The sequence below is a fragment of the Caloenas nicobarica genome, chromosome 18 (assembly GCF_036013445.1).
Source record: "Caloenas nicobarica isolate bCalNic1 chromosome 18, bCalNic1.hap1, whole genome shotgun sequence".
Lineage (NCBI taxonomy): Eukaryota > Metazoa > Chordata > Aves > Columbiformes > Columbidae > Caloenas > Caloenas nicobarica.
In genome coordinates this window covers 6,728,766-6,755,361 of record NC_088262.1, presented here as the reverse complement: position 1 = coordinate 6,755,361, position 26,596 = coordinate 6,728,766, and the positions used below count along the sequence as shown (strand labels likewise).

The following is a 26,596-nucleotide window of genomic DNA, read 5'->3' as shown; positions in this document are numbered from 1 at the left end:
ATGTAAACATGTCAAATCTGTTGTATGGGTTCCATTCAGAGAAAACATCTTCAATGTTCAACTCGTGTAAAATATCTGTACTGCTACTGACGTCACTTTCATTCCGCAAAGGGCTGTACACCTCTGCACAGGTAAACTTGGCTTACATATGAAATGCTTGGAAAGGAAAGGCAGTATGTAAACAAGTACTCTAAATTGCAGGGTAAATAACATAGGAGCCTCCCCAAAAACCAAAGGGAAACCAACCGCGTTCAGAGGGTAAGTCCGACAACGCCAGCCCAGCAGCACATCAGTTGTTCACAGGTACGCAAGGTTCCCTGTTTACCATCAGAACATATCAGCCTATATTTATGCAACTTTTGGTCATTATCTGTGGGGTCAGGATAATAACACTTTATCACAGCTTTGCAAATGAGGAGTTGCAGAGCAAGTTTAAGTGACCTCCTCATTTTCAGGCAGGAATTTATCTCAGCCCAGTATCTCATCTGCTAGGCCAGTTCTTTATACCCCTGTCAGCAGAGGAGATCTAACAAAGTAAGGCTAACGTTGATTTGTTTGGATTCCAAAAAGGTCATGGGTATATGAGAATAACTTCAGTTAGTCTCAATTAGTCTGCATACCATAATTTCAAAAGTGCTTTTTTTGCAAGTAAATGGATGCTACCTTTAAAATGCATTATTGTACCAATTATATGTGGTGTTTAAATAGATTCTGGATGACATTCATGTCAGGTCTTCACTGTGTATTTACTGAAGTTTTAAAACTTTCATTCTTTCATCTCTCTAATGCATATGATCCAGCAGAACATGTGGAGCCCATGCAAGTGAAATACATCTGTATGAAGATGGCAGCAAGCTTTAGAAGCTGTTATTCCAAGCTTCAGGGAAAATTAAGAAAAAAAAAAAAAAAAGACAAATCTTTGAATCCAGGCTAGGAAAAAAACCCAAACCAACTTCTTACCTGGGTTGTCTTTTGTTCATTGTCTTTTTGACAGTTGAACTGATTATGGGAGCTTCCCACACATGGCTTTACTCTGGCCACATGCTTCACAAGAAAATGAATATCCTGGCAAGTGCCAGTTCCACAAAAACATGGGCTTTTCCCTGTGTTTGAAAGCTCAAGTTTGCACAGATACTGAGCACATTCCAAATATTAAACAAGCTCTCTAACCTCAATAATGAACCAGTTCCCTTCAGAGCTTTCATCTGTGACCATTTTTCTCCTTTATATATGGAAAAGTTCAGTTAGCATTCATCCGTTATGGATTACCATATTGAAATAGCCTATTTTAATCTGTTACACTTCAGTGGGCTGGGCTTTTAAACAATGCAACTAAACTGTAAGGGGAAGAAAAAAAAAAAAATTGATCTGCCTCCTATTTTCAGCAGTTTTCTCAGGCTGCCGTCCAAAGAATTGACAATAATACCAGAAAAATAATAATAAGGCAGCTTACCTTTTCCCCTCCACTTACAAAAAACCCCGAACTTCTTCAAGGTTGTCTTTCGGATAGGAGTAAGGCATTCTAATGGCACTACAGCAAGCGGCAAAATTGCTAACCATGCGATGAAACACCATGGATTCACACTAAAATACTTCCAATACTGTCTGCATTTTGTACTTGGAATATGCATATCATCGGGTAAAAACTCGAAAGTGATGGGGGTTAACTTCTCAGTGTTTGCTTTTATTTGGAATTTTATGCCACAAAATTGCATAACCGACTGAGAACTACTTATCACTTGAAACAGTTAACATAATAAACACTTTAAATGAAGTATTTCACAAAAATTAGCCTATTAGCTATGAACATGAACTACATTCTCAAATTTTATATCAATTATAAATTCAGAGAACTATACCTGTTAGAGTGCACATTTTACATTCAGCATTAAAATAGATAAGGCACTTTAATTCTTAAAAGATAAAACTGTTATTAACAGGGTTAAACAACTTGATTAAAATAAATGAATAACTATTGCTCATCTGCATTGTAGATGATTGTTTTTTCCTTCACCAGAACAGCAATCTCTGCAGGGCAGGAACATTGAAGTAAATGATTGATCCCCTCCAATATTTACTGAGTAAATAAAAGCAACAACAGAGGAACAAGCAGGTTTTTTTTTCCTGTTCTGTTAAGTATGGATAACAGCACCTCGTGTCCCAGCTCAGGTTCTTACCAAGACAAAAATCCAACTATATTGCAGGCTTTTAGGAAGAAAACAAAATCTGTACTCAAAATATGACTGTAGGAAAGGAACAGTGTGTTTTCAGACATCTATCAAGAGACTCAATTTTAGAAAAGACCTCCATAAATTTCTAGGGAGGTTAACACAGACAGCAATGAGGCCAAAATAGAAATTGGATTCTGCAGTTTCTGTAAACATAACATTCTATTTTGTTTTGTTTGCTGCATAAAGGGGTAGAACAACAGAAAAGAACAGTTGGAAGAAAAACTTTCTTCTAGAGTTGCAAGAGTCCTTTTTCTTTACTTGTGTCAGGTGTCAAGTGTTAACTTCATACGTGGGTGAATTTGGAAATCATATTTTAAAGGCCACCAAAATGCTCAAAAAATAATTGTGCACGTCACCTTGAAAAATACACAGGACAAGTTATCAAGGTGTCGATTCAAGTAACTCTTCAACTTCCACAAAGCTTAATATTCCAATACTTGTTTGTTATGTCCAAATAGAAAAAATGTTCTGTTATTCACTTGTACGTTACAGGAACCTCTGCACAGGACCAGCATCAGCAAAAGGCTTCACCTCCACCTTCAGCATTCTGCATCCTTTTCAACTTCTGCCTTCAGCACAACATCAATTTCTTCATAAATAGATCTGAAAGAAGAGGAACAGGGAGACTCCTGCACCACAGTTGTTTCATTTGGACAAAATGCACCAACAAAATCCTGCTGAAATTTGAACTGCCAAGAGTTTATAGTCCCTGCATAACAGGGTAGCATCAGTTGTAGGATGTCCGGGTTTCCATGGAAACAAAGAGCCAATCCCGTGGTGCTTCTGTGGTTAAACATTTCATGAGATACCTCTGGACATCATCACTTTTGATGAAAGAAGTTTGGAAACGGGACTGCAAAATGCAAGTGGCTGGCATGCCACGATCATGCAATTACTAAACCAAACTTCATTGAGATTTTTCTACCTCAGAATTTCCTCAGAAATAAGGTTTTATGTAGATGGCTCAATTTTTTTTGCAGTTTACTGGTAAAAAGGAAAGTTCTGCCATCCGTTTAGTTTCATATTGGTTTTCTATCTGACTGTCTGGCCTCTGGAAAGCCTCAGCATCCACTCCCTTTTGTAACTTACATTTAAATTGAGGATTTTCTTGATATGCAGTAGAACAACATCCTTAAAAAAAAAAAAATCACAATTGCAGTGAATAGGAATAACTTTGGTTACCTTGCTCTGGAACTGCCTGTGTTGAAGTGTCAATCAGCTTCCTCCCCTAGGACTCTTACCATGTTTTATTCACCTTTTTATATCACTGAACAGGATTTTAGTAGCTAGTTTTTGACACAACATTACTATTTTTTTTTACAGATTCTGTTTAATGAACACACTATAGAAGTTTATTCCTTAATTGGTTATACCCAAAATATTGGAAGAAAATTTACAAAACATTAGTACTCCAGTTGGTCAGTTAACAGTCTGAAGGGTGTGGTTTGTTTTATCACCCAGAAGAAAAACTCATCTCAGAAGCCTTCTTGCCTTTGGCACCTAAGAAAACTGTAAATCATCTATTTTAAAAGTCACTTACTCTGTAGGAGCCAAGGGATCAAATTCCATTATCTCGTAGTAATGAGGTGACTGCGACTTGTTCTTTGATCCAGCTGAAGAATAAAGACAGTCACATAAATCCATATTCAAATGTAAATGAAAAGCATGCTTACTGCATGTTACTTTTTTATATCTTCCTGATAGTGGCAGATTATCTCTGACATATCTAGTTGTTTTAAATGCTACAATGGACAGACGCGTCTAAGAGAAGACGTGAGCAATATGAGATTTTGTTAATGTTGCTGCTCCCACCCTTGAACAGCCATTACGTAAAGCCCTTACGTTCTAACAAGAAAAATACATCTCCATGAAGGTTAGGTGGTCTGCTGTATTCCTTACCTGCTGGTGATGGTCCATTTAACGATGTAGTATTTCCAGTCTGTAGATTTACTGGATGCAGAGGCACTGGGCTTAAAAGAGTCGCCAACTAAGGACACCAAGCAAAACAGCGCGTCACCACGTTGTTCTGCGAGAACTGGTTTGACTTAACTTACAGAAGTGCTGACTTCTCTTTAGACTCTCAAACTATAGCAGGTAAATTCTAAGGTCAACAGTTAACAACCTAACTTATCTCCACAAAAAGTTCAAAACATCTTTTAGTGTTTTCCATAGCACATTAGTATAATTTACTTCCATGTAATTTGTTCCATTACACAGACCCTAAGACTGTATTCACAACACAGATATCTGCTTTTACTTGTGGTTCAAAATAGGGACTCTGTGTGTGTGTCTAAATACTCAAATACACAAATAATACAGCAACTGCTTTCTGCAACCCCCCTGAAACTGTGCTGGACCTAAGAAAATATGCTTTCATATTAGCATCCGTGGTAATAGAACAGGAAAGTTGGCCTGGTCACCAAATACAATGTCCCCTGATGTACGGAGAAGGGCCACAGAATAGATCTCTGTATCACATTTGGACAGTAGTCAGGGTAAATCCGAACGGTTCTCATTTTGACAGTTGCCAGCAAAGAATGGTTGTTCTGAACACAAGTGTTACTCACATTGCTATATGAGTGTCCAGCTGGGTTGCTTACGCTATTGTTTTGTGCTTCAGTTGCAAATCTAGGAGAGAGTAATACATTGAAAGTAACTGAGAAACTACCACAACTGCATATTCTGATTGTTATATTATTTTTTTTTGCTGGTCTGTCTTTACCTTATGTCACAACTGAGAGCAGCATGGGCACGTGGGCCAGCGGCCCATTCACATAAAAAGTCTGGAGCTACAAGGACACCTCTGCTATCGTAAATTCTTCTCACTGACCTGTACGACTCATCTGTTTCTCCCTTTCACTGCAGCACTGGCAACACTCAAGCGCAAAGTCATATCTCAAGTATGTTTTGACCGTTGAGATAAATTTATGTTTATGACTAAGCACTGCTGCAGGAGCAGTGTAATTTTAAGCATGTTAAGCAAGGTCTAGCACACAGGTAGTTTTCACTTGTTTTACCGGCCTAACGTGGAAAAGTAGTAAATCAGTGTTCTCAGAGCATTCTACAAACTCATTAGATGAATTACAGAGTACTAATAACTCTGAAGATCTGTTATCCATTACCATTTCTTGATAAGAGATTACTCACGGGAATTGCTGAGCTTTTGTAGCAGTTGGTAAGTCTAGCTGTGGATAAATTGATGGATGATGCCTGTTTTTATCCTCGGGGTGTGCAGACATGCAATCTGAAATTCAAAGCGATAATTAATGATCATTTAAACATTATTAAGTGAACGTTAGTTACTTGTACTATGAACATTGATAGGGTAAAGTTTTGTTTGGAAGGCATATAAAGAATCTGAAACAAATTGCTGTTTATAACATGAAAGGCAAAATCTTAACTCTGACAAGGTTTTAGATGCAACACATTTATCTGCTTTAAATGTCACATGCCATCGGTAGTGCTATACATGGTAGATACCACTTAAAACTCCTTTCGCTATTTCTAAAAGATGGACATGGAATTATTGGCATTTATTCCTGGGGGCACATTCACACCTCTAATTACAGTATATGGACTCCCCTAGAGTGGATAAAGGAGGAATTTCTGCAAACAGTAATTCAAGGTACCAAAGTCAGGAGCTTTACTCACTCGTCTGACTATGGACAAAGCCTGAAGTTAGAGGAGATGTGTACCTTTCTCAGCGTGAACCGTTTCTAACACCAAGCACCTCCTGAAAAAACTCTGGAAATCAAGAGGGCATGAGAAAAGCCAATCTCTGTTTCATCCTTCCAAGTCTACAGAACACACAACTACCAGAATGTTTTGCAGGCTTCATTGTAATAGGAACCAGAGCATGTTCTACTGTTCAAATTTAAGTAATGGGGAGAAAAAAAAGACTGTTGCTTCCACTGTAAACAAATTACAGGAAACCTTTTACTATCTTTTTTTTTTCCCCCCTATATACATCTCCTTTTAAGGAGATTTAAAGAACATATTTAAAGTTAAGGAGAATTTTTGTTCTATTTCTTATAAGGAGCTTCTTGATTCCTCCACTATGCTTTTGTTGGTTTGCTTTAGGACACCAGACCGCAGGGAAATGTGAACTCATCACTTACTAAGGCCTGAAGGAGACGCTGCAGAATCAGTTTTCACCACTGTTGACACAGGAGAGAGGTCCAGGAGATCCCTTGAGGGAGCAGAGGGCTGTTTGCTGTACAGCTTCACATTGGAAAAGGAATAAAGCTTAGTGGTGTTTTTGTTTGGTTTTGGTTTTTTAAAGGAACTTGTTAAACAAATTGTTATTTTCACAGAATATAAGACTTAAAATCACAGTAATGAAATTTGGCAAGTACGAGAGAAGACCAGGATACATATATATTTTTATTTTTTTTTTTGTGCATGTGGACGATAGCTCATGAAACAAAAAAATGCTTTCCAGAAAATACCAGTTTGAGGAATACTGCTGTTTAAAAAAGTTAAGGAAAACAATTTTGAACTAGCAGTAGGACTCAATTCTAAACAGCAATTGTGAGATTACTTAAATACAGGTTTGATATTGACCTTCTGATTGATCTTGAACAATTATTTTCATGCCACTTATTTGTGTTTTGATATTTGATGCACACTTAGGAGACTGATTTTTTTCAGTCCTGTTTTGGATAGGAAAAGTTCAAAATCATGACAATGTTTCCTGTTTCCAATGTTTCCTTTGTTTCTCCAGTGAATGTATTATAATTAAAAATGTAGCCAACCAAAGATCTTAATAAAACTGTATGCTTGAGTCACATGGGCTTGGTCACACCAGATTAAAAAAAGAAGATGAAAAAGATGATGCATTTTAAACTTGGAGACTCCTGAATAATATAAAAATGTACAGACTGCACCATTTGGACTATTAACTAACCCAACAGTGTATCCATCAAGCAAAACCACCCACCTACACATAACCAGAATGTAGCAATAGCAGCTTTTCAAGGAAAACAAGATCGTCTTCTACCTTTTTTTTTTTTTAATAATTGTCAGCTGTATTTCAGCATTCACAATGCAGTCATTTTCATATTGAGGCCTAGGCAGCTATACAATTATGGCTTAGCAGAAACAGAAACATGTGCAAAACTACTTTGGGCAATAATAATTAACAACCATAATTATCAATCAGTAAAGGACAGTCATTAAAGATTTGCTACAAGCTATTATTAATAATTCAGAAAAAAGGTTTGATTCGAAAAAACCCCACAACATCAGTAATCATGAATTCTGGAAATGTAATAGTATTTCAGTCTATAAATGCTTAACAAGAGAACAAATGAAAAGGAACATCATGGTTCCTCATTTTGTACATAGCTGATAATAGTGCTGAGCTGTACAGGTAACAAACCAGCATTTGAACAGATCTCTCTCTCTCATTTTCCTGACTGAGCTTCCACCTTAGATTTGACATCATTTGCTGCTTTATCTATGTCAAGTTGCATTGAATCCTGCAGGTGAGACTTTAGAAAATGCATGAGCAGTACCAGGCTGCTGTCTCCTGTACCTCTCAACTAGAGAATAAAATTCTGCGTATATCAAAAGTGTATTTTTCACAATGAACAGAAAAAGGAAGGTTTACAGTCCTGCAGTTCACAAGTTCATCTGTAACCACTCACCTCTGCACGTTCACGTTGTATTCTCTGATTCTCCAAAAACCGAACTCTGTTCCGAGAGAACCTGTTGAAGTTGCAGAATTAAATGTTCATTCTGACATTTCTGTGATGCCACTCGTAAGAACAGGAGACCAGTTATAATCCAAGTTTGATTATCAAAGCACTACAGGTGTTTTTCTCCGGGACATGGGTCTCAGCACTACAATGTGACTCTCTCCACCCCAGGGCTGTGGTCCTCTCATCACTTCCACTAACACCAGTTGCTTTGTTCCTGGGCTCACTTTTGGAGACAGACCCCTGTTTCTTCCATAACAAAACCAAGGCACAGCTGACAATGAGGTTGGCCTCTGCTCACACCAGATAGATACCTATGAACATGCACTGTGCCAAATCTGCCTCCTCCTGACCAGAAGACTCTTCCAACTGAGCCCCACGAAGCCTCGATCCTCAGAGGTCCCCATGTTCCCTCACACCATCTCAGGACAACCCACACGTCTACGCTGGGACACGGCCCTCTCATTAGTTCGGGCATTTGAAATGATCTTTTTCAAAAGAAGGAAACCAGAAAATCCACCTGCACGAATATTTACGTACTGGGAGTCGTAACAGCGCTGCACTGGGTGCAGAGGAGACCCAGCCAAGTGACACTCAGCACCCACACGGGCCACCCGTTTCAGAAGTCAGAGCCTTAAGTGGTACAGACATGAGACCGTCTACACAAATGCATTTTCTATTCAGGGTTACCATACTGGTGAGGCTCACAAAGACAATAAATATATGGGGAGGAATACAAGAAAAAAAAAAAGCATTCCAACTGCAGAACATAAATATTTTTCTGAAATACAGGAGGAACCAACAACTTGGTGGAGCCACTAGAGGGAGTCATCGTTATGTACATGAGGCCGGTTTATTGCACAATGGTGATTGCTCCTGATTTAATTTGGACTCAATAACCAGAAACAGAGAATGCAGCATGACTTGTCTTCAAACAATACACTAAGTATGAAACAGATGCAGCTCGTTAAAATTAGTTCGTCCTTTACACATCTCATTTCTCAGAGGGAGTTCCAAAGAACAGATCTGCAACAAACACTAACCAAATACCTTTTAATACTTACCAACTCTAAACCAGGAAGACTCATTACGTATGAACGATAACGTTATAGTACTAAAATGCAGCGGTTTTCTGTCCAGTTTCACAATGGCCAATTAATTGCTCCTTCAAGCACCAGTTGAGTCTTTCATAAGGAATTTATTGAATTATACCCACAAGCCGCTATTCACAGTTCAAGAGGTTCTTGGCCTCGCCAGTATTCAGCAGTCATATAAAAACTGTAAGCCCACATCTGATTTCAGTGGATTTACACAAGCTGAACAGAATCCTATTTTTGCTCTACTAAAACGAAAAACTTCCCAAAGCAAGTAGTGAGCACACAATTCCTTCAAGGCAGTTACTGTAAAATACGCTAACACTGCTGTAGACACAAGATTTAAGGATAAATGAAAACTAAACGTTGTCAAGATTAGGCCTAAAGCTTGTGCCATGGCACTGAGAAAAATTAGTGGTATTTTCAGTGCATCATTCAGAAGAGGTTTAAAAAGAAAAGATTACTAAATTCTAAATCTGCTAAACTTAAATCATGGACCATTGCACTTGATGCAAAATGATTTCTAGAACATTTCTTAACCATGGAGGAGATAAACTACTTAACATGGAAGGCTAGTTCCCATTAAACCGTAAGAGTCTCCATGAGTATACTCACTATGATGTTTTGGGAAATAGTACTGGAATTTTGAGTTTAAAAGTAATTTCTGTTTTGCTAGCATCTAGTCATGCTACTAATGATACAGGAGACAAATACACAGGATGTTAATGCAAGCACTGCAGTGCTTCCATGTGTAAAAGAAACAAACATTTTCTGCTGTAAGACAAGTAGAACAGCGCGTTTCAACCCAGCTGAGAAAAATCAAGCAACTCTCTTAAGCATGCAATGAGGCAGACTGCTATTCCATGGCTGGTTTCTGCAGTAAAGCTGTCAAAGTTGTCTAGAAAGGAGAACAAAAAAAAATATTCTTTCCTGGAAGTATATACACTTAGAGATAAGGACCATTGCCAATACCAAAGGATTTATAGCAGACTGATGACACTGTGCACTACCGAAAAGTAATGTCAAATTCCCAAGTGATTTTTGCTTACGTGCCTCCATCTGATTTCCCCATCCATGCTGTTCATTTGTTTTGTCCCATTCTAATGGCTCTCTAACTACTTTTGCAAGCAGTTTATGAAGTGTTTAAGGGAAGGCAAATACATAAAATTACGTTTTTGCAACATATATGTATATTTTTCTGGATAAAAATCTGCCTTCTTATTGAGGATCAACATTAGGTGTAGGGACCACCTGTGTCCATTAAGTGAACTTATTCAGTTACGACACCAGATGTGAGGAGAGGGGCCCTGTCCTTACCTTTCGTGTCCCAGGAGAACATTATTCAGATCTTCATTTACTTGTATTAACTCGACTATCACATCTTCATTCTCCACTGTCACCAGCAATTCCATGATCCTCTCCTGCATCATCCGACAGGTCTTATACAGTTTCTACCAGAGGAAAAAAAAAAATATTGTACCTGTGATCACCTGATTTGTCAGTTCTGGAGAAGAACGATAAAGATACTTGAGCGCTGCAGATCCACAAGTAACATTCCTTAATTTATACAAACCACACACATACCAAATGTTGCAAATAGCATAATTTTCATGTCTTTGATCTCTGCAAGGCTGGTTGACAACTCCTATTGTCACAGCCAACACTTCTACCCCAACTCAATCCCTACCGCTTGACCTACCTTTATTTCCAAAGATATCTCTGTCTCTAAAGTCAAAATTACAAATTGAAAAATAACAAAGACACCTCTGGGTGACGCAGAGCAAATCTGATTTGATCCTGTTTGAAGCTGATTAAACTCAGCAGGATGCTTCACATGGATGTAATGGATGTGATCCTGTTTAACGTCTGCTCGAAGAAAAGACAAGAGTAGTCTGAAGGGCAGGAGTGCTCTGTGATGCAAATCTCGAGCTCTAAGTGGGGAAGTTTGCATGCACTTATTCTATGGACTTTTTGAGAAAGTAACACAAACCTAGTGGAATCAGCTGATTGGGGAATTATGAGAGTTTACGGAGCAGAATTTTGCATTACTGCCAGTTGAAATGGAAGACCGTTTATTTATATTCCTCTCCACTGCAGATTTTGCATGTTCCAAGAAACAAATTCTTTAGCAACAGGAACTTCAACTCGGCCAACATTTCCCACCCCCCACAGCGCGTTTGCAAATGCTGGCTGGCTCTGCTTAAGAAAAAAGAAAAGAAAGGAGAGGGAAAATTACTCTCTTTGCACACTACTATTCAGAAATTGTTCTGGTATTATTTTCAAAGAGATCTGATTTTTCCTCAAAAACCCCATATACTTTGTGTAAATAAAAAGAAATTTTGCACCCCTTTGCCAAATCTACATAAGGATTACAGAATCCTGTACCTTCCAGTAGTGTATCTTCAGAGCCCAGGATAAAACACACAGAAATGTATTCATTTTAACGTCTGTAATTTAAAACCTTTCCACACTTTACTATCTGATTTGCATTTTAAAAAGTGTGTTATTTCTTATGACTCCATTATACAGGCAGACTAGCTCTTTTGAATAAAGAAACTGAGATACTCATTCCAAGCATGGATTTGCCAGGTTCTGCTCCCACCCAATGATGCCTGCACTCTCACGTGTTGAAAACTGGGGTTTTACGATGATCGACTGCCAGCTGGTGTAACAATCACCAGAGATTCCAATGAATTTGTGATAATTCTTACCAGCTCATGATCTGGACTTAAATTCCTGCATTCCTATCAGGTACGTCTATGCACTATCCCGTACAGAAGTTTGTGGTTCTTCTTGGCGGACGCTGCTTCAGCTATTCTTTAATTACTGCTGCTGGTCGGCACAGGATCTCAAGCGAGATCTGCTATCTTAAGCCTTGTTCAAAACAGGGTGGAGAACGGGAGGAGCTTAACCACTAATGAAGCCACAGAACCGAAAAATATGTTGCACTGAGTTTACCCTAGTAGAATTTTTTTATTGAGAGATTCCGGATACTCTGAAGGGCTGAAGTTTAATATCTGCAACTTGAAGCCTAAGCAAGCAGCTCTTTGGATAAAGGACATTGTTCTCTGAAAACAAAAACCTAATCCAAGCAATCCCGGTAGAGCCACAAACAAAAGAGAACATTAAACATTTCTAAAGGAACAAGCTTGCCATGCTTAGTGCTTCATACCATCCAGTGAAAGGGGGAAAAGAATAGAAAGAAGAACAGTGAAATTAGCATGGAAGGAATGAGTTTTCAGTCACTCCCCCACAAATGGGAACTCCACACCCTGTCCTCAAACTTTTGCCAACAATTTTATTACTGGGAGCGTCAATAAGAATCCACTGGTTTACCGCGGCAACCGAATCTGTGCACCAACACGCCGAAGGGCCGTAGTAGGAGACAGGAAACCAAAGACATAATTTTCCTGTTTCACAACCCGAAACGCTTCCCTTGCCATGGATGGACAGAGGCGGCCGAGCACACCAAACCAGCGCCGTCTCTCTGGCTGGTTAAATCATCAAGGCCGGTTTGCACCTTGGCAACCTCCCTGATGGCAGTAGCGGTATTGTTTATAGAACAGCCATAGGTTGGCTGTTTAGGTGGCGTCCATCACTGGCACAACCTATACTCAATCCTTCCGCGCAGGCAAAGCAAACCCTCTGCGATCTATTGCAACAGCTGTTTGCCTTGACTGTGTTTAAAATCTACTCTGCTCAGATCCTTGCTTCACAGGCCCTTCCCTCCTTGGACTTAAGCTCCACAGATCTCTGCAAAAGAGACAGCGCTGGAGATGCGAGGAATTCCCAGGGGAGGAAAAGCCACCGACAGGTTGTGTCTGTCTCCTGTCTGGTTCCCCCAGACCAGCAGCATTGCCTGCAAAGATGAGACAGTGGCAAACTGCTGCTGTCTCTGTATGTCACCTCCAGTTGTGAACCAACCCATAAACGGACACAGCGGAACAGCACAACCTCGAGGGCAAACCAACAGCACCCAGTCGGGGTTCCTGGCAAAGGAAAAATTCTCCACTGGGCAATAAATGCACACCAAACGCTCGCAAGAACTAGCTCAGTTCTCCAAAACATTCAATGCTGACAAATTGCCAAAAACGCTTCCTTATCATAGAAGTTCAGAGGCAAGTTTAGAAACAGAAGGGTGTGATACAAGCTTTTTAAATTATTGCAGACAAAATGAAACAGAAAAATATCCATTGATATAGGTCACTATCGCAATGCTGAAGTAATACTGCATTTTAAATTTCTGAAATAGAAAATATAGCACAAGCAAGTAGAAGAAGTGACATCACAGCAGGAAGAACGTGTGCACATTCGCTGTCAAATCTAAACTGGACTATTGCAATACACCTCCTCCAGGCTACACTTTAAGAGTACACGGATTCACCTATAGCACAGAGAGCTCCCAGTCTTTGAGGTCACGCACATAAAACTAATGTTTCATATTCTCCACTGGCCTTCCATCTGCCTTGAAGGTACTGGTAATAATAAAGAGAGCACAGAAATCTCCAGGACGGATATGAGAGACTGTGTCATCATCTATTTTCCCCACAAAGCAACTGCGTTGAACTGGAATGTTCTCAGGGCTGTTTGACAGAACATGCTTAACAGAGAATGCTCTATTATGAAATTCCTTTGCCTTTGGAATTCCCTACAGCTTAAATCGGCATTGCAAGCTGTATATTCCTTTCTTGACTATCTATAACGATATCACGGGAAGGTGAAGGCGACAGGAGAAAGCTGAGCAAAACCAGAGACAGAAACCTGTTGTTGGATTCTATTTGGCAATCTGAATCCAGATGTTACAAGAAATGATACGACATATTTTAAAATCAACTTTCGCTAAATCAAACCAACAGCCCCTACCAATGAATTATTGCATACCTGTAAAAGATTCATATCATCTGGATTTTCAGAGCCAGGAACATTTTCTTTCAATATTGATGACATGACTCTCACATTCATTTTTGCCATATCCAGTTCACTGTACAGTTTCCCAACCTGTTAACAGAACAGAATATTGTGTAGGTAAACTGAGCAAGCAGAATAATTTTTAATTCTAATACATACTTTCTTCCACCTTAGGTATAATATGGGCCTAATTAGCGTTATTTCACTCCAGTGACATGCCATGAAAAAGAATGGAATTAGCTCAGCTCTTATATTTGCAATCAAACTAAGATCGAGGGCTGATAGTACTGCTCATTTTCCCTATAGTTAATCCCTCGCACTAATGTTACTGTTAGTCTTTTTAGTTAACTACAGGCCAAGCTGAAATGGAAGTTAAGTGTCCTTTCCTTTCTGCCTTTCATAATAATCGTTTCACACAAGCCTTATGCAAAAGTAAGTTTAGCGCTCTCACTTATCTTTGAAGTAACTTTTACCAATTTGCATAACAACGTTGTAAGACATCATTAGATATGCTCGTGCTTGCGTAAATGATTCCACTTTCTGGCTGGGGTACAGCATGGCATTTATTGAACTCCTGCCTACTTTGCTTTGGAACACTACCATATAAAACATCTTCAGGAGAATGAACCTAAATCCCCAAATACAGAACGATGCCACTTGAACTGATGGTCCCTTCCAGTGGTCTATGCACCCAGGCTGTCACAATCGCACACCACCAGTACATTTCGAGTGGACCTGTCCCCCTCTAAACCTGTGGTACTGCACCTGCTCCGCGGTCAACAGTAACGTTGGGCCTGCGGGAAGAGGCAATAAGGAACGTTTTGCAGGATTAGCAGAAGATGGCGATGACTTTGTAGAAGGCTGAGATGAAGTCTGCAGAAAGATAAAAGAGCAGAGCTTGGATTTAACAAAAGAATTGAAGAACACTTCCAGATGAGAGAGCTGCAAAACATCTTTGTCAGACTAGACAACTAGGCATTAGCTTTCTCATAATCAATACTCTCAGGGAATTTGGTGAGCAAGGTCTACAAGAATAAATCTTATGGCCATTTTGTAATGAAATGAGGCTTGGAATTCAGATACCTTTTAAATGGGTTTACAAGTAAATTCCATCACAGGATGAAGCGGGAAGGCTAAGAACAGGCTACCTCATTGAGCTCTTAAGCCATCTAACAGCTGAGAGCCCTTCCCAAAGTGCCACTGCAACGAAGGGTAGTTTAGAATACGATCACACTTGGAAGCAGTGGAAAGGCCGGGGGGCTAACTCTGGGTGTCCGCAGAAGATGAACTACAAAGGCCTTCTGGATCAAAAAGCTGGAACACTTTGTCTCCAGAAAGCTTCACTTGCATTGCAGTTGAACTGACTGCTGTAGAAAAATCCGAATCCAAAACCCAGCCTGCACACTTCAAGTCCTTCACTCTCTGCAGACTTGAGCTAAAAGATGCGTTCAGGTCTGCTGTCGCTGAGATCAACAGAAGGTCTGCAACTGATTTTAACTGGCAGATATATGTGGTAAAGAGATTAGTCTCTACTGTACTTGGCGAGAAAAAAAAAAAATCGGCTATCAAGAGCATTCTCCACACAGCTTGTTCAAACAACCTTTCAATACATAAGCTTTTGTACATTCTGCTATTCAATTAAAAAAAAAAAAAACAAACTCAGGATAAAACTGAATTATTCCTGTTTGCTCTATCTGCATCTTACTCATTTTAGTCGAAGCTTTCAGAAGTTGACAAGTTTGGAGCACTCGACTTTCATTCATTTTGAGGTAAACGGCATACCCAAATCCTTTAGACACTTTGAAAGTCTCAAGTGAGAGATGATTCCTTTTTGAGAACATATCCACTCATCTGAGCTTTGAAATACAATAAACAAACTATTATTATAGGCCAGGTTTCTTTGTTGTTATCTTAGCTGTTATAACTGAAACTGATTTCTGCTCACATACTTAAGTAGGTTGGTCATATTCTGCCCTGGAGCACTTAAATAAAAAACACAACAAAACAAACACACCTCCTTTATCTACAGAGCTCATACAATTAACACATCCTGTTGCTGATTGACAACGGTTAATGAAGCATCCTTGTGTATCCTCACCTTGGGTCCCCCTCTGCTGGTGGCAGAAGATGGAAACTCCACTCCTTTCTTCAGCAGTTCTAGATAAACTTCTTTTACTTCGCTCACATCCACCATTCCTTGGAAACCTCGGGCCCATGTCTAGTTTCGAAATAACAGGAACAATAACAGGCACAGAAATGGGCAGAGAAGTGCTTCCCAAACACGTGGTCCTAAAGGCAGGTCAGTCCCTCCATCCACTCCCACGACCGCGGCTCCATTGGGAGCAGCAGGAACCACCACAGCTCCACCGTCACCTCTTGTCCTGCTGGCTCAGTGCAGGCACAGCGGGAGCACAGCCAGGAACAGACAGGGTGGAGGTTGATGGTTTCCCAGTTCTCTTCCCTTGTCTTCCAGTCTGTGCTACTCCTGCACGCAGCAGGAACAGCAAGAACAGTCTGCCCGAGGAACACGTGCCCATGAGTATGTTACAGAACAGAAACGGGCTGCATCATTAACTGTTTACCATGCAGCAGAGACAAACACTTACTGTTTACTCCAGACTTACCATCACAAAGGTCAAGATTTTCTCCTGCAGGTCAATCGGCAGGTTGTATCTTGGATTCAGCAGTTTCACCAGCTTGTCTTTACAGAAATCTTTCTTCACAACTAACGACTGGAATCTTGGGCCACAGTTCTCTATACACATGTCAAGCAGCTGCACACACAAAAAGCTTCTGTTAGATACCAGGGACAAAAAAAACCCAAACACCAACCACCAAGCAACTTGACTGCTTTTGTTTCCTTTTGTTTAATTTGTTCCAAATGTTATGGGGAAGTGTACAAATGGATATGAATGGATTATTGCCAGCTATCTCACTAGAATGTCTGATGAGGTTACTACAGGGAACAGTAACTCACTGTGTGCACTGTTACACCTACACAATACAAAATGAGATGTGTTAGCCCGAGTTATACTATTTTTTACAGAGAAGTATGGTCACACTTGATTTCATGTCATAATAATTACTGAACACGTGGTACCTTAACAGCGTGAAATTTGTCCCTTGCACAGATTCAGTAATAGAATTAATTCACTGCCTAGCACATAGGTACCCTGGTCTGACAGATTCTGAAGAGCAATACAAGAAAACAAGATTACTAAATGCCCGTCTTCTGATCCGCCCTGTAAGAAACTAATGAAAAAAATAGAAAAGAACAAATTCAACAACTCCGAGTACAATTTCTCCATGCGTTTTAAAGGTCACATTGATTTGAAACAGACCAGATGAATTGTTCCAATTGTCAGATTCATCTGCACAGAAGAAGTCTACTTCCAAAGCTCTGCTTGGAACGCTCAGAGCAGGATCTCTGCAATCAACACGCCCGCCCTATCAAATATAGCACTATGTGATAATGGCATGATACTTCTCCCTTGTACACCTGGAGGTGGCCGATTACAATTCCCATTTTACACAAGAGTTATCGAAAGCTGTCACTGCATCCCAGTCACCTGGAACCAGGCCAGTACAAGTCTTGATGGGAAACTGGGGTCAGATCAGGTGCAGAAGCAGGAACAGAACTCGTCTTCCCTGGCTCAGGAGATCGACCACAGGATTATGATGACCCATGTAGAGAAAAACGGTCACTCTTGCGCTTTTTGCTCTTCGACCATATCTTTACTTTCCCTCCCAATTTAAGAGGGAAGATGGAAAGGTGAAAGCAAAGGGCAGAAGTTTAAAAAAGTTTGCAAATTTCACGGGTTTTGAGACAAAACTTCCCCTGAATCACACAAAAAACACATATATTCTCAAAAGGATACACAGAATTTAAAGGATGCTGTTGTAATCTTGATAAAAGTAGGTTAAATATACTTTCCTATTCAGAGCAGACTACATTTGACTAAGTTGAAATAATTTTAGTAACTCATTTTCTAGCCTCAGGACTTGGGGATTTTTCTCCCAGTGTGATCAGGAACTTACGGGAGAAGAGGCTTAAAACCAGAAGAAAATATATTGCTGAACTGAAAACAGAGTAGAACAAAGAGACACTGGCAGAATGCTGTGCACAAAACTAACTGAGAGATAATTACAAAAAAATCTTGGCTCGAATCATTATTTTTCATTTGAAAGAGTACATGAAACATATGCTAATAAACCAAGTCATTTGCCTGTGCAGTACTTCAAAGATGGTCTGTGTAAAACATTTTCAATCCAGTGCATGGGAAATTTGTTATGCTACTCCCTAATATTAATTCCCTACTTAAGGGACTGAGTATTTACCCTCTGAATGAAAGTACTGAACTAATGGGCCAGATCCTCCACTCAATTATGCTGGTACAGCCCACTCAGAGCGAAACTCAGCTGGTGTAAGAAAAAGAAGAACTTGACTCAATTATTTTTAACTGGACCATTCATGAACAAGCCACTTTCATGCTAATAACACCTTTCGTTGGGATTTCAACATGGTTATTTCACGTTGCAAATAGGACTTCATCTTCCCAAGCAGCTCCATTGGAATGAATAGATCCAAGGTGGCCAAGTCAACCACTGCTCCACATAGCACAATGGAATCTCAATAGAAACGTGTTTTAATAACAGAAAGGGCAAATTAACTTCAACCAAAGCATTAAACTTCCTCTAAATGACAGGCAGGACTTTAGAACTGTTGGAACTGACAGAGCTGCTTCTTTTATTCCCACTCAATGTCCTTTTCTTTTCCTCTTTGCCCACATATGCCATAAAGTGTAATAAAATTGACTTCGACATTTTTGATTGAGGAGCTGGAGGGCTCTCTCATGTTTTTGTTTTTCAGATCCTCTGCTTTGTGAAATGTTAATTTAACAAATGAAAATCTGAAGGCCACATTTGGCATGCTAATTTTTTTTTTTAACATCTGAAAACTTACATAATCTTAAAAGGAAAAATAGAAAAAAGCCTAAGGCAACCCCCCCAAATAAACCCCCCACAAACCTCCAAAATTTGAATCTAACCAATAACTTCCTTTAAAATATTTTCCAACTACATAGTGCAGAAATGAAACAACAATTCCATCTTAAATTTCTACCCGCTGCTTTGCATGTAAGAGTGTGCGTGTGGACACAGGTACAGAGAGGGACATGCTCAATAAACCGCTCCTGCATGTGCTGTTCAGCTCCTAAGACCTTACAGGCACCAGAAGTGGGGCACTGTGTAAATGCTTTACACAACCAAGGGAGACCTTTGGAGACAACTGAACAGGTGTCTCGCTGTGTAAACAGAGTTTAGGTATCCAAAGTCTGTTAGCAATAAGGAGTCAAATAATGCATACGCACTTTGTTGGATTCCTGCCTGAAAATTCTAATCCTAATCACCGTGACTGACAAATCACCGCTGCCGAGCCTGATCTCGTGGCTTTATCAAAGGCTGTGCATGGAGCAACTCCGTGTTCCGACACGCACACACCTCGATCCATGTGACTCTGCAAGCACCAGGTAAGGTCCCTAGAGCAGAGTACACAAAGTCAAGCCACAGCCAACACATCATAGAGCTGGCACTCCCCCTTCCTCCTCTGAGTAAATAAACACACGCCTGTGAGCCAGGAGGAGGAAGGCACTGTTGAGATTTAACATCTCAATGACAGAATGAGGGCTAACACGTGCAGTCGTGCTACTTCATCTAAGACTTTCACATTTCACTCTTGCGTGTATTCTCTGGGAATAAGCTCCTTCGACAGTTTCATTAGAAAGATTAAGTTCCAGAATTTCAAGATTGAGTAAACAAAGTGGACCAAAGTACATTCCAAAAGAAAAGTGATTTATAGCTCTGTTGCCTTCTTAGTTTTATCTAATGTAGGTAGGGGAGACAATTTGATGTAGAGTTTCAAAAGCCAGAGGACCACATTTACTGTAGGAAACACAGGCAATATCTTACAAAGCAGGAAGAGAGAGTGTTAGAGGAAAGGCTGGCACTTTTTTAAAAAGAAGAAATAAAATAAATACAGAAAAAAAAAAAAAAAGAACGAACAAAAAAGATTAAGGAACTCAAGAAGAAACCTGCAGTCAGAAAACAGCAACTGGGCCAAAAGGATGTGATTGCCTGGGAGGTGCAGTTACATGTGTACCTGTGAGTGGGTGAGAACAGACTCTGAGAAAGGGGCCTGGAAGGGTAAAAAAAATGGTGTCGAACTACAAGCACAACTGAAACCTGGTATACACTCCACCTGCAAGTAAATAGCATAAGCTTCCAGGTCAACGTGGTCAAGTTCTTCCTTGGATACACCTAAAACAAGATCCTTCTCCCACTTTTACATTCTTAAGAGCTAAGCTATAATGTCACCTTGGGTATATCTGCAGAGTAAATATCCAAAGGGCTCCATAAATCTAAGCACTGGGTTATCATAACTCCAGTTGACTGTGTTAGATATTCAGAAGAGGACTAAGGTGCACAAAGACTAGGAGAAAGAAAGCAGATCTGATACAGGATTGCAATTACAGTGGAAACCGCATGTTTCTGTTATGCAAACGCATGGAACACACAAAAAGTTGACTCATGAGACAGTGGAGGAGGAAGCCAAGAAAGAAGTGCGGAAGTGGAATGAGCTGAAGGTATATACATCAGTATGTGTAACACATTCATCTGCATCTCTAACTTATCAGGAGACCCTTGGGCAATCGCTAAATGACCTACAATTCGACACTGCCAATCACCCATCTTCCTTAATCACTTCTCAACATATATTGATATAGATAATGATTTTGCACAACAAATGCCAAACCCATGAGTAGTACCCAATGTAATGCAGACAGGCCTACAACATCAAAAAAGGAAACAGCAAATACTTCTAGACAAATAATGAGACACACAAATCCCCAACAACTTATAATACAAACGGTATGATTCTTCTCAGAGTTGCACTACTAGTAGCCAAGAGCAATTCAAGTGAGAAACCCAGGAATTATGACGGTGTTGGAAAGTTCCTGCCTTTGTTATCATTGTGGCAAAAAACGAAGAACTGTGGAAACGTACTCCAGGAAATCTTAAATTGGCTGAAATCACAACACCCCTCCAAACTCTGGGACAGTTCGGAAACAGTCAGATGCTGGAGGCCAGGTTATCTCAAGTGAGGACATTCCCAGCCGCTCCGACCTTTAGTCATAGCATCTAAATCTTTTGTGGCTGACCATGTGCCTCGCTCCCTTCTTAACTCACCGCTGTTACCCTTTCATTCAAGTTTCTCATTTATACACGATAACACCTTTACAAAACAAGTACAGCACATTCTACCACGCTGCATACCACGCTTAGTTTAACTAAGATCAGTACCACGAGGTGACTAATAGAATGGTCAAATGTGGCTTTTACGTACTATCCCAACCTCTGTATCTTTCACAAACAGGTGGGGCACTCACAGAGCAACCGTCACTAGAGTAAATAAGGACTATATTATTTTACAAAGCACAGGTTTGGGGCAGGGTGGGGGGAAGGCAACATTAAATTTAAGAATTTGAATCATCCAGGACTCCACGGAACACAAGTGGACCATCTGATCTGCACTACAGTAGTGCTGTACGCACAAACAACAAAGACAGAAAACATCTCGGAGAGTTGCATCAGTGATAATTTGCATGCTGCCTTATCGTTTAAAATGTTTTCCTTCTTAGCGTCTAATTAATATAAACATAGCTGTACTTACAGACAGGGTAAGCCTGATTTCCTTATGGTTACAGTTTTTTGAAAGCTTTTTCTTTAGTGCTTTAACTGCATCTTTAGGCCTGTGACAAGAAATTAAGTAGAAAAAGTTACCAGTGAAGTTTGATTGTTTTTCTACTTCGTAACTTCATCCAAGAGCCAAAAATACTGGCTTGAGATACGGGACTAAATTCATCCCTGTATTTACACCCACATAAAACTAGAGCAATTGTCCCATTGATGTCAGCAACATCGCTCCAGTATTGAGCTGGAGTAACGAAGCAGTGAATCAGGTTTGTTACTGCAGACTGTGCATTACTCCAGAGAATTGTGCAGAGAAATAAAGTTATTCTCCTCTGCAGTTTCTTCCAAAACTACGTTATTTCACTGCTGTACAGCAGATTTACTTATTTAGCATTTATTGCTGTGAAATGGAACAACAATTATCAGCTGTATCATGTATGATGCAATTAAAAAATAGTCTCCTGGGAGTGCTGTCAGTGGTAGAGGTGTCTTGGCCAGCTTCCAATCTTCTAATTGCAGGATGCTTTTAACTCATCTGAGTAATTATCATGTACGGATGGACAACCCATTCCACCCCAGAGATAGTGGCATTTCTGGCCCAGTCATTTTGATTTCTATATATACACCGCATATCTTTTAACTATCTTTGTAGGAGGAAAAGGGTGGAAGATGCTATCAAACTCATCACATGCAGGAAACAGTTTTGCCTGATTAATATGGGCTATCTATAGTGTTCAATTATTAGGGCCAGCTCAACACTCATGATCAACAAAAACAAGATGTCCTAAAGTCTCTTTAGGATCTCTCTAGCACCTCAGCTGGAGCAACAGGCATAAATACAATGTTTCAATAAGAAAAAAATAAGTCTTTGTCAAAAAGGTTTCAAAGCCAATGAAATTAAATGGGTATCTACCATTACTGCATTTTTCAGTTTGAAATGTTGTTGTACTTTATCAGAAAAAAAGAAGAGAATACTTTATTTTTCTTAATCCTTTGTCACACCCAGTCATATCAGTTGAGCATCAAGTGATGGACAAGAGCAGAGAAGAAAACTTTCCTTTGCAGAAAGCTGTACCTACTACTATTCCATTCCTGCTTCTCTTACTGAAGCATCTGCAAATGCTCTGGTTGGAAGCTGGATATTGCATTAAAATAACCATTTGCCTAATTAGATACAGGAGTTCTGCTGTTCCTTGTATCCTGGTACAGAGTGTGACTAGTAGTAGTTGCCTAGGAGGAAGTTATGAGGAGTTCCTCTGTAAGCATAAGCTGTGCACAAGAGGAAGTAGTTTATTTAAAAAAGCTCGGTTGCGTAGAAGCTCTACATAAAAACTAACGCTGAGGGTCAAAGCGTGCTGCTGCTTATGGCAATGAGCAGAAGGGAGTTATTATCAACCTTCCAAGCTCTAAGAACCACAGGTGAGAGTGTGGGCTCCAAAAAATGAAAGGAAGGAAAAGCAGCTAAAAAAAGAAAAAAGAAACCTGCGCAGAAGCTAAGGCATACCTCAGTCTCCCGGAGAAAGCTCTCCAGTTGGTGTTAAAATCTGCCACTGCTAGCAGCGAGATCTCGCAATGCAATGCTGCGGCAGAGCTCACACAAGAGCAAATCTCCTTCTCCTGCTTTTACAGGTGGGAACATGGACACGCAAAGCAGCGAGTGGCTCAGCAAACCAGAACGGGGCCGTTCAGTGCAAGAAGCCACCTCTGTTCCCGAGAAACTGCATAATGGGGAACTGTGATTCAGTAAAAAGCACAGAGTTTTAAATAGTGTTGTTGGCAACCAAATGCTCAAGGTCTTTTCCAGGGCCCACAAGTCTAATCCCTGCAAGTCCTGATGGCTGAGCAAGAGGCAAAACCGGCAAAACTCTTCCCTGGAATCAAAGACACCTGTGCCCTACTGCTGTTTTGTTCTGGGTAACTTTACATATGCATCGCAGGCCACCTGCTCCATCGTGCCCTGCCCTCCAGCAATGCTGGTGCTACCCCTGTGATAAAACCCGGCTGTTCTCATCACCGCCAGGGCCAGGTCACGGCGCTGCCGGTCCCTCTGACCCCGGGACTCCCCGCCCGGGGCCCCGCTCACCCCTCCTCCGTCGTGTTGATCACGTCGCAGATGTGCATGAACTGTCCCCACTCCTCCGTCTGCAGCGCTCCGAACGTCGCCCGCTCTGCAAAGCCAAGTGGACCCGCGGTACAGCCGGCCGGGGACTCCGAGCGCCGCCGAGCCGGCCGGGAAGAGCGGAGACGGACCGTCCCGCCGCCTCCCTCACGGAGACCGGCGCGCCCCCCGGCTCCCCTCGTTACTCACCGACCAGGCTGCCCACGGCGGTGCTGAACGGGTCCTTCGGAGCCTTCCCGAAAGCCATGGCCGCTGCCCGCGGGGTCGCGCAGCCTCTGAGTGGCAGCGCCGTCCCGTCTCGTCCCGTCGGATCCGGTCGCTCCCACCCCGCTGGTCGCTCCCCTTCCTGGGACGGGGGTGGAGCCGCCTCCAGGTGCCGTCGCGGCTCCCGGTTGCTGATCACACCCGGGCCGGGCGGGCGGGCCCCCGCGGAGCAGGTGAGGGGGGCGGGAGCGGCCCCCTCGGCCTCGGAGCGCGGCCCCGCCCGCCCGGGGGCTCCGGCCGCTCCCGGACGGGTGAGCCCCGCACGCCCCGGCCCGCAGCCCCCGCCGATTTCCACGCGGGGTCACGTACCCACGTTCTCCTTTTCCTGCTCCTCGGCCGCTGTTTAACGTGCGGCGGGACCCCCGCGCTCATGGCAAACTCGGTGTTCCCTCCGCAAGCTCCTAAACGGGACTTCGCGGCTGAAACCACGAGGAACTTGGCATTTCGTAAAAGCAAAGCTCAGAAACACCCGGGTCGAACCTACCCAGGGGCCCCAGCCCGCCTGTTGGCACCTGTGACCTGGAAACCTATGTTAACTTCAGCGGAAAGGGGCAAAAAACACCTGCCTGGCAGCACTCACTCCAAGGAGCCGGTCGGTGGCACAAAGAATACGATGGAAATTTTGCCTTTTCCAGTATTTTGAAGAACTTTCTATAGCAGAACTGGCTTTAAAGGATCAGCTTTACCATGTAAGTGTTAAGACCTTCAAGGATGAAACCACAGAAGATTAGGCTTTTCAAATGCATCAGGATAGAATGTACACTTCTAAACTGGTACCCGATGCATTTTGCTTGTTAAATTGATTACACACAGTTCATGTATTTTAAAAGACGACAGCAAATGTACCGGGAGCGACAACTTCTGCTACACCATACTGCACAATATGTGCAGACACATTCCGAACTTTAGCATCCGCTGCTATGAAATCAGCGGAGTTTGCAGCTCCTGCAACGTTCATTTTTTCTCAAACCCGTATGTTATTTGCTGTTTCACAGATTTAACAGGAACAGATGCACAGGTCTCAAATAAGCAGGGAAGAAAACCAAAGCAAATCAAAGCAAACCAGTGCGTGTAAGTTACATTCATAAAGTCATCTTTCGTGTTATATAGGAACCGCTAACGCACTCCTCTCACTACACACACATTTCCACTTGTGGGACTTCCTTGCTACAATTACTATCAATGACTTCCATTGTGTCACTTGATCACAAGTCTGACTCAATCTCAGACCTCTATAATACTCAGGAACGAATGTGGCATGAATGAAAATTAAAATCTCAGCTGTAATTTTTGTTGGCTGAGAGTTGTAATTATTTCAGTATCAAATACAGAATCACATTAACTAGAGTTTGAGTACAGCTTAATCAGTCATACAGTCAGAACATGATATAACCAAATAAGTTATTTGCCTGAAATTAGAATTTCATGAATTAACAAAGCTGTGTTTGCACAGATTATGAGAGTTCTTCCTAGTATCAACTCATTTTACTTTCTTTCGCGTTTTGTGTAACTCTATGGCCCCACCTACTGGATGGCTTTAACATGACTGGAGAAGAACATTTTTGTGTACCTGCAAATATCTCTATAAAAAGCAAGTTCTTGCAAGAACTTTTGGGGCAGTTGATCACGTACAACGAATGTGGGAGCTGAGTCTTTCTTACTTTCTCTGTAGCAAATGACTGGAGTTCATCAAACAGCCTGGTGAGGCTCCAGTTGAGACTGTTTCAATTTTCCACACTTCTGTTAGTCTTGTCATTTGGTTACAAGCCAGACATCATCTGTCAAAACAGGAGGTTGTTTGTTTATTCTTGGTTGCAGAATTTTGAAAGACATCCTCTAACCTTAGGTGTTTATTTCATTTGCTCTTTAACACTGAAACCGAAAGAAGGACCTGTTTAAATTAGCCCTTGTTAAACCTGCAGTGTGAGTCAGGTCCTGTCCCAGAGAGCATATTTTATTGAGCTACTCAGGGGAAAAAAACCCGATGAACCCCTTTTTCATTGGAGTTCACTGATTAAAGCTACTCATTGAAATCAGCTACTGGTCTAGATCTATGAGCTCTTAGTGGGCTTCAGATTCTAATTGAAACAAGCCTGCCCAGCTCTTCAGCCTTCTCTGGACTGGAGTCCTTGGTATTTATGAGTTGGTGATCAAAGTGTCCCAGGAGGGTCCTACTGCACTCCTTGCAATTTTACTATTATTGCAGATACAGTATTTTACTTAAATATTACTATTAAGGGACATTTCCTATCTTTTGCAAGCACACATGGTATGATATATAAAAAAAGGAAGAGGCTAAATAATTTCTCTTTGCACGATGTTTTGAAACAGGAGTGTTTAGTGTCGTGATTTGTGTCTGCCTCTTGAGCTAACATGTATTATACCAACATAAGCAGGCTTGTCAATGTAATTCTATTTGTACTAGAGATTTTGTTGATGCTGCTATGTCAATTACAAATATGAAATCACATCCCTAATTGCTATAGCTGTGCAGAGAGTTTTTCAATCTAGTTTTGCTGGTTTAAGGTTCAG

The 26,596-nt window shown here is 41.1% G+C and overlaps 1 protein-coding gene across 1 annotated transcript; it reads right to left on the bottom strand.

Moving 5' to 3' along the window:
- Nucleotides 1–1,942: 1,942 nt before the first annotated feature.
- Nucleotides 1,943–24,079, bottom strand: TOM1L1 (target of myb1 like 1 membrane trafficking protein). The gene is made up of 15 exons (XM_065647909.1): nt 23,990–24,079; nt 23,765–23,849; nt 21,662–21,740; nt 16,557–16,706; nt 16,031–16,150; nt 14,698–14,805; nt 13,906–14,022; nt 10,342–10,475; nt 7,880–7,940; nt 6,350–6,452; nt 5,379–5,475; nt 4,799–4,859; nt 4,131–4,218; nt 3,772–3,844; nt 1,943–2,834 (listed from the first exon to the last, which is right to left on the bottom strand). The coding sequence occupies exons 1-15, from the start codon at nt 24,045–24,047 to the stop codon at nt 2,771–2,773; spliced, it is 1,398 nt and encodes a 465-aa protein (XP_065503981.1). The 5' UTR covers nt 24,048–24,079; the 3' UTR covers nt 1,943–2,770.
- Between the last annotated feature and the right edge of the window lie 2,517 nt (nt 24,080–26,596).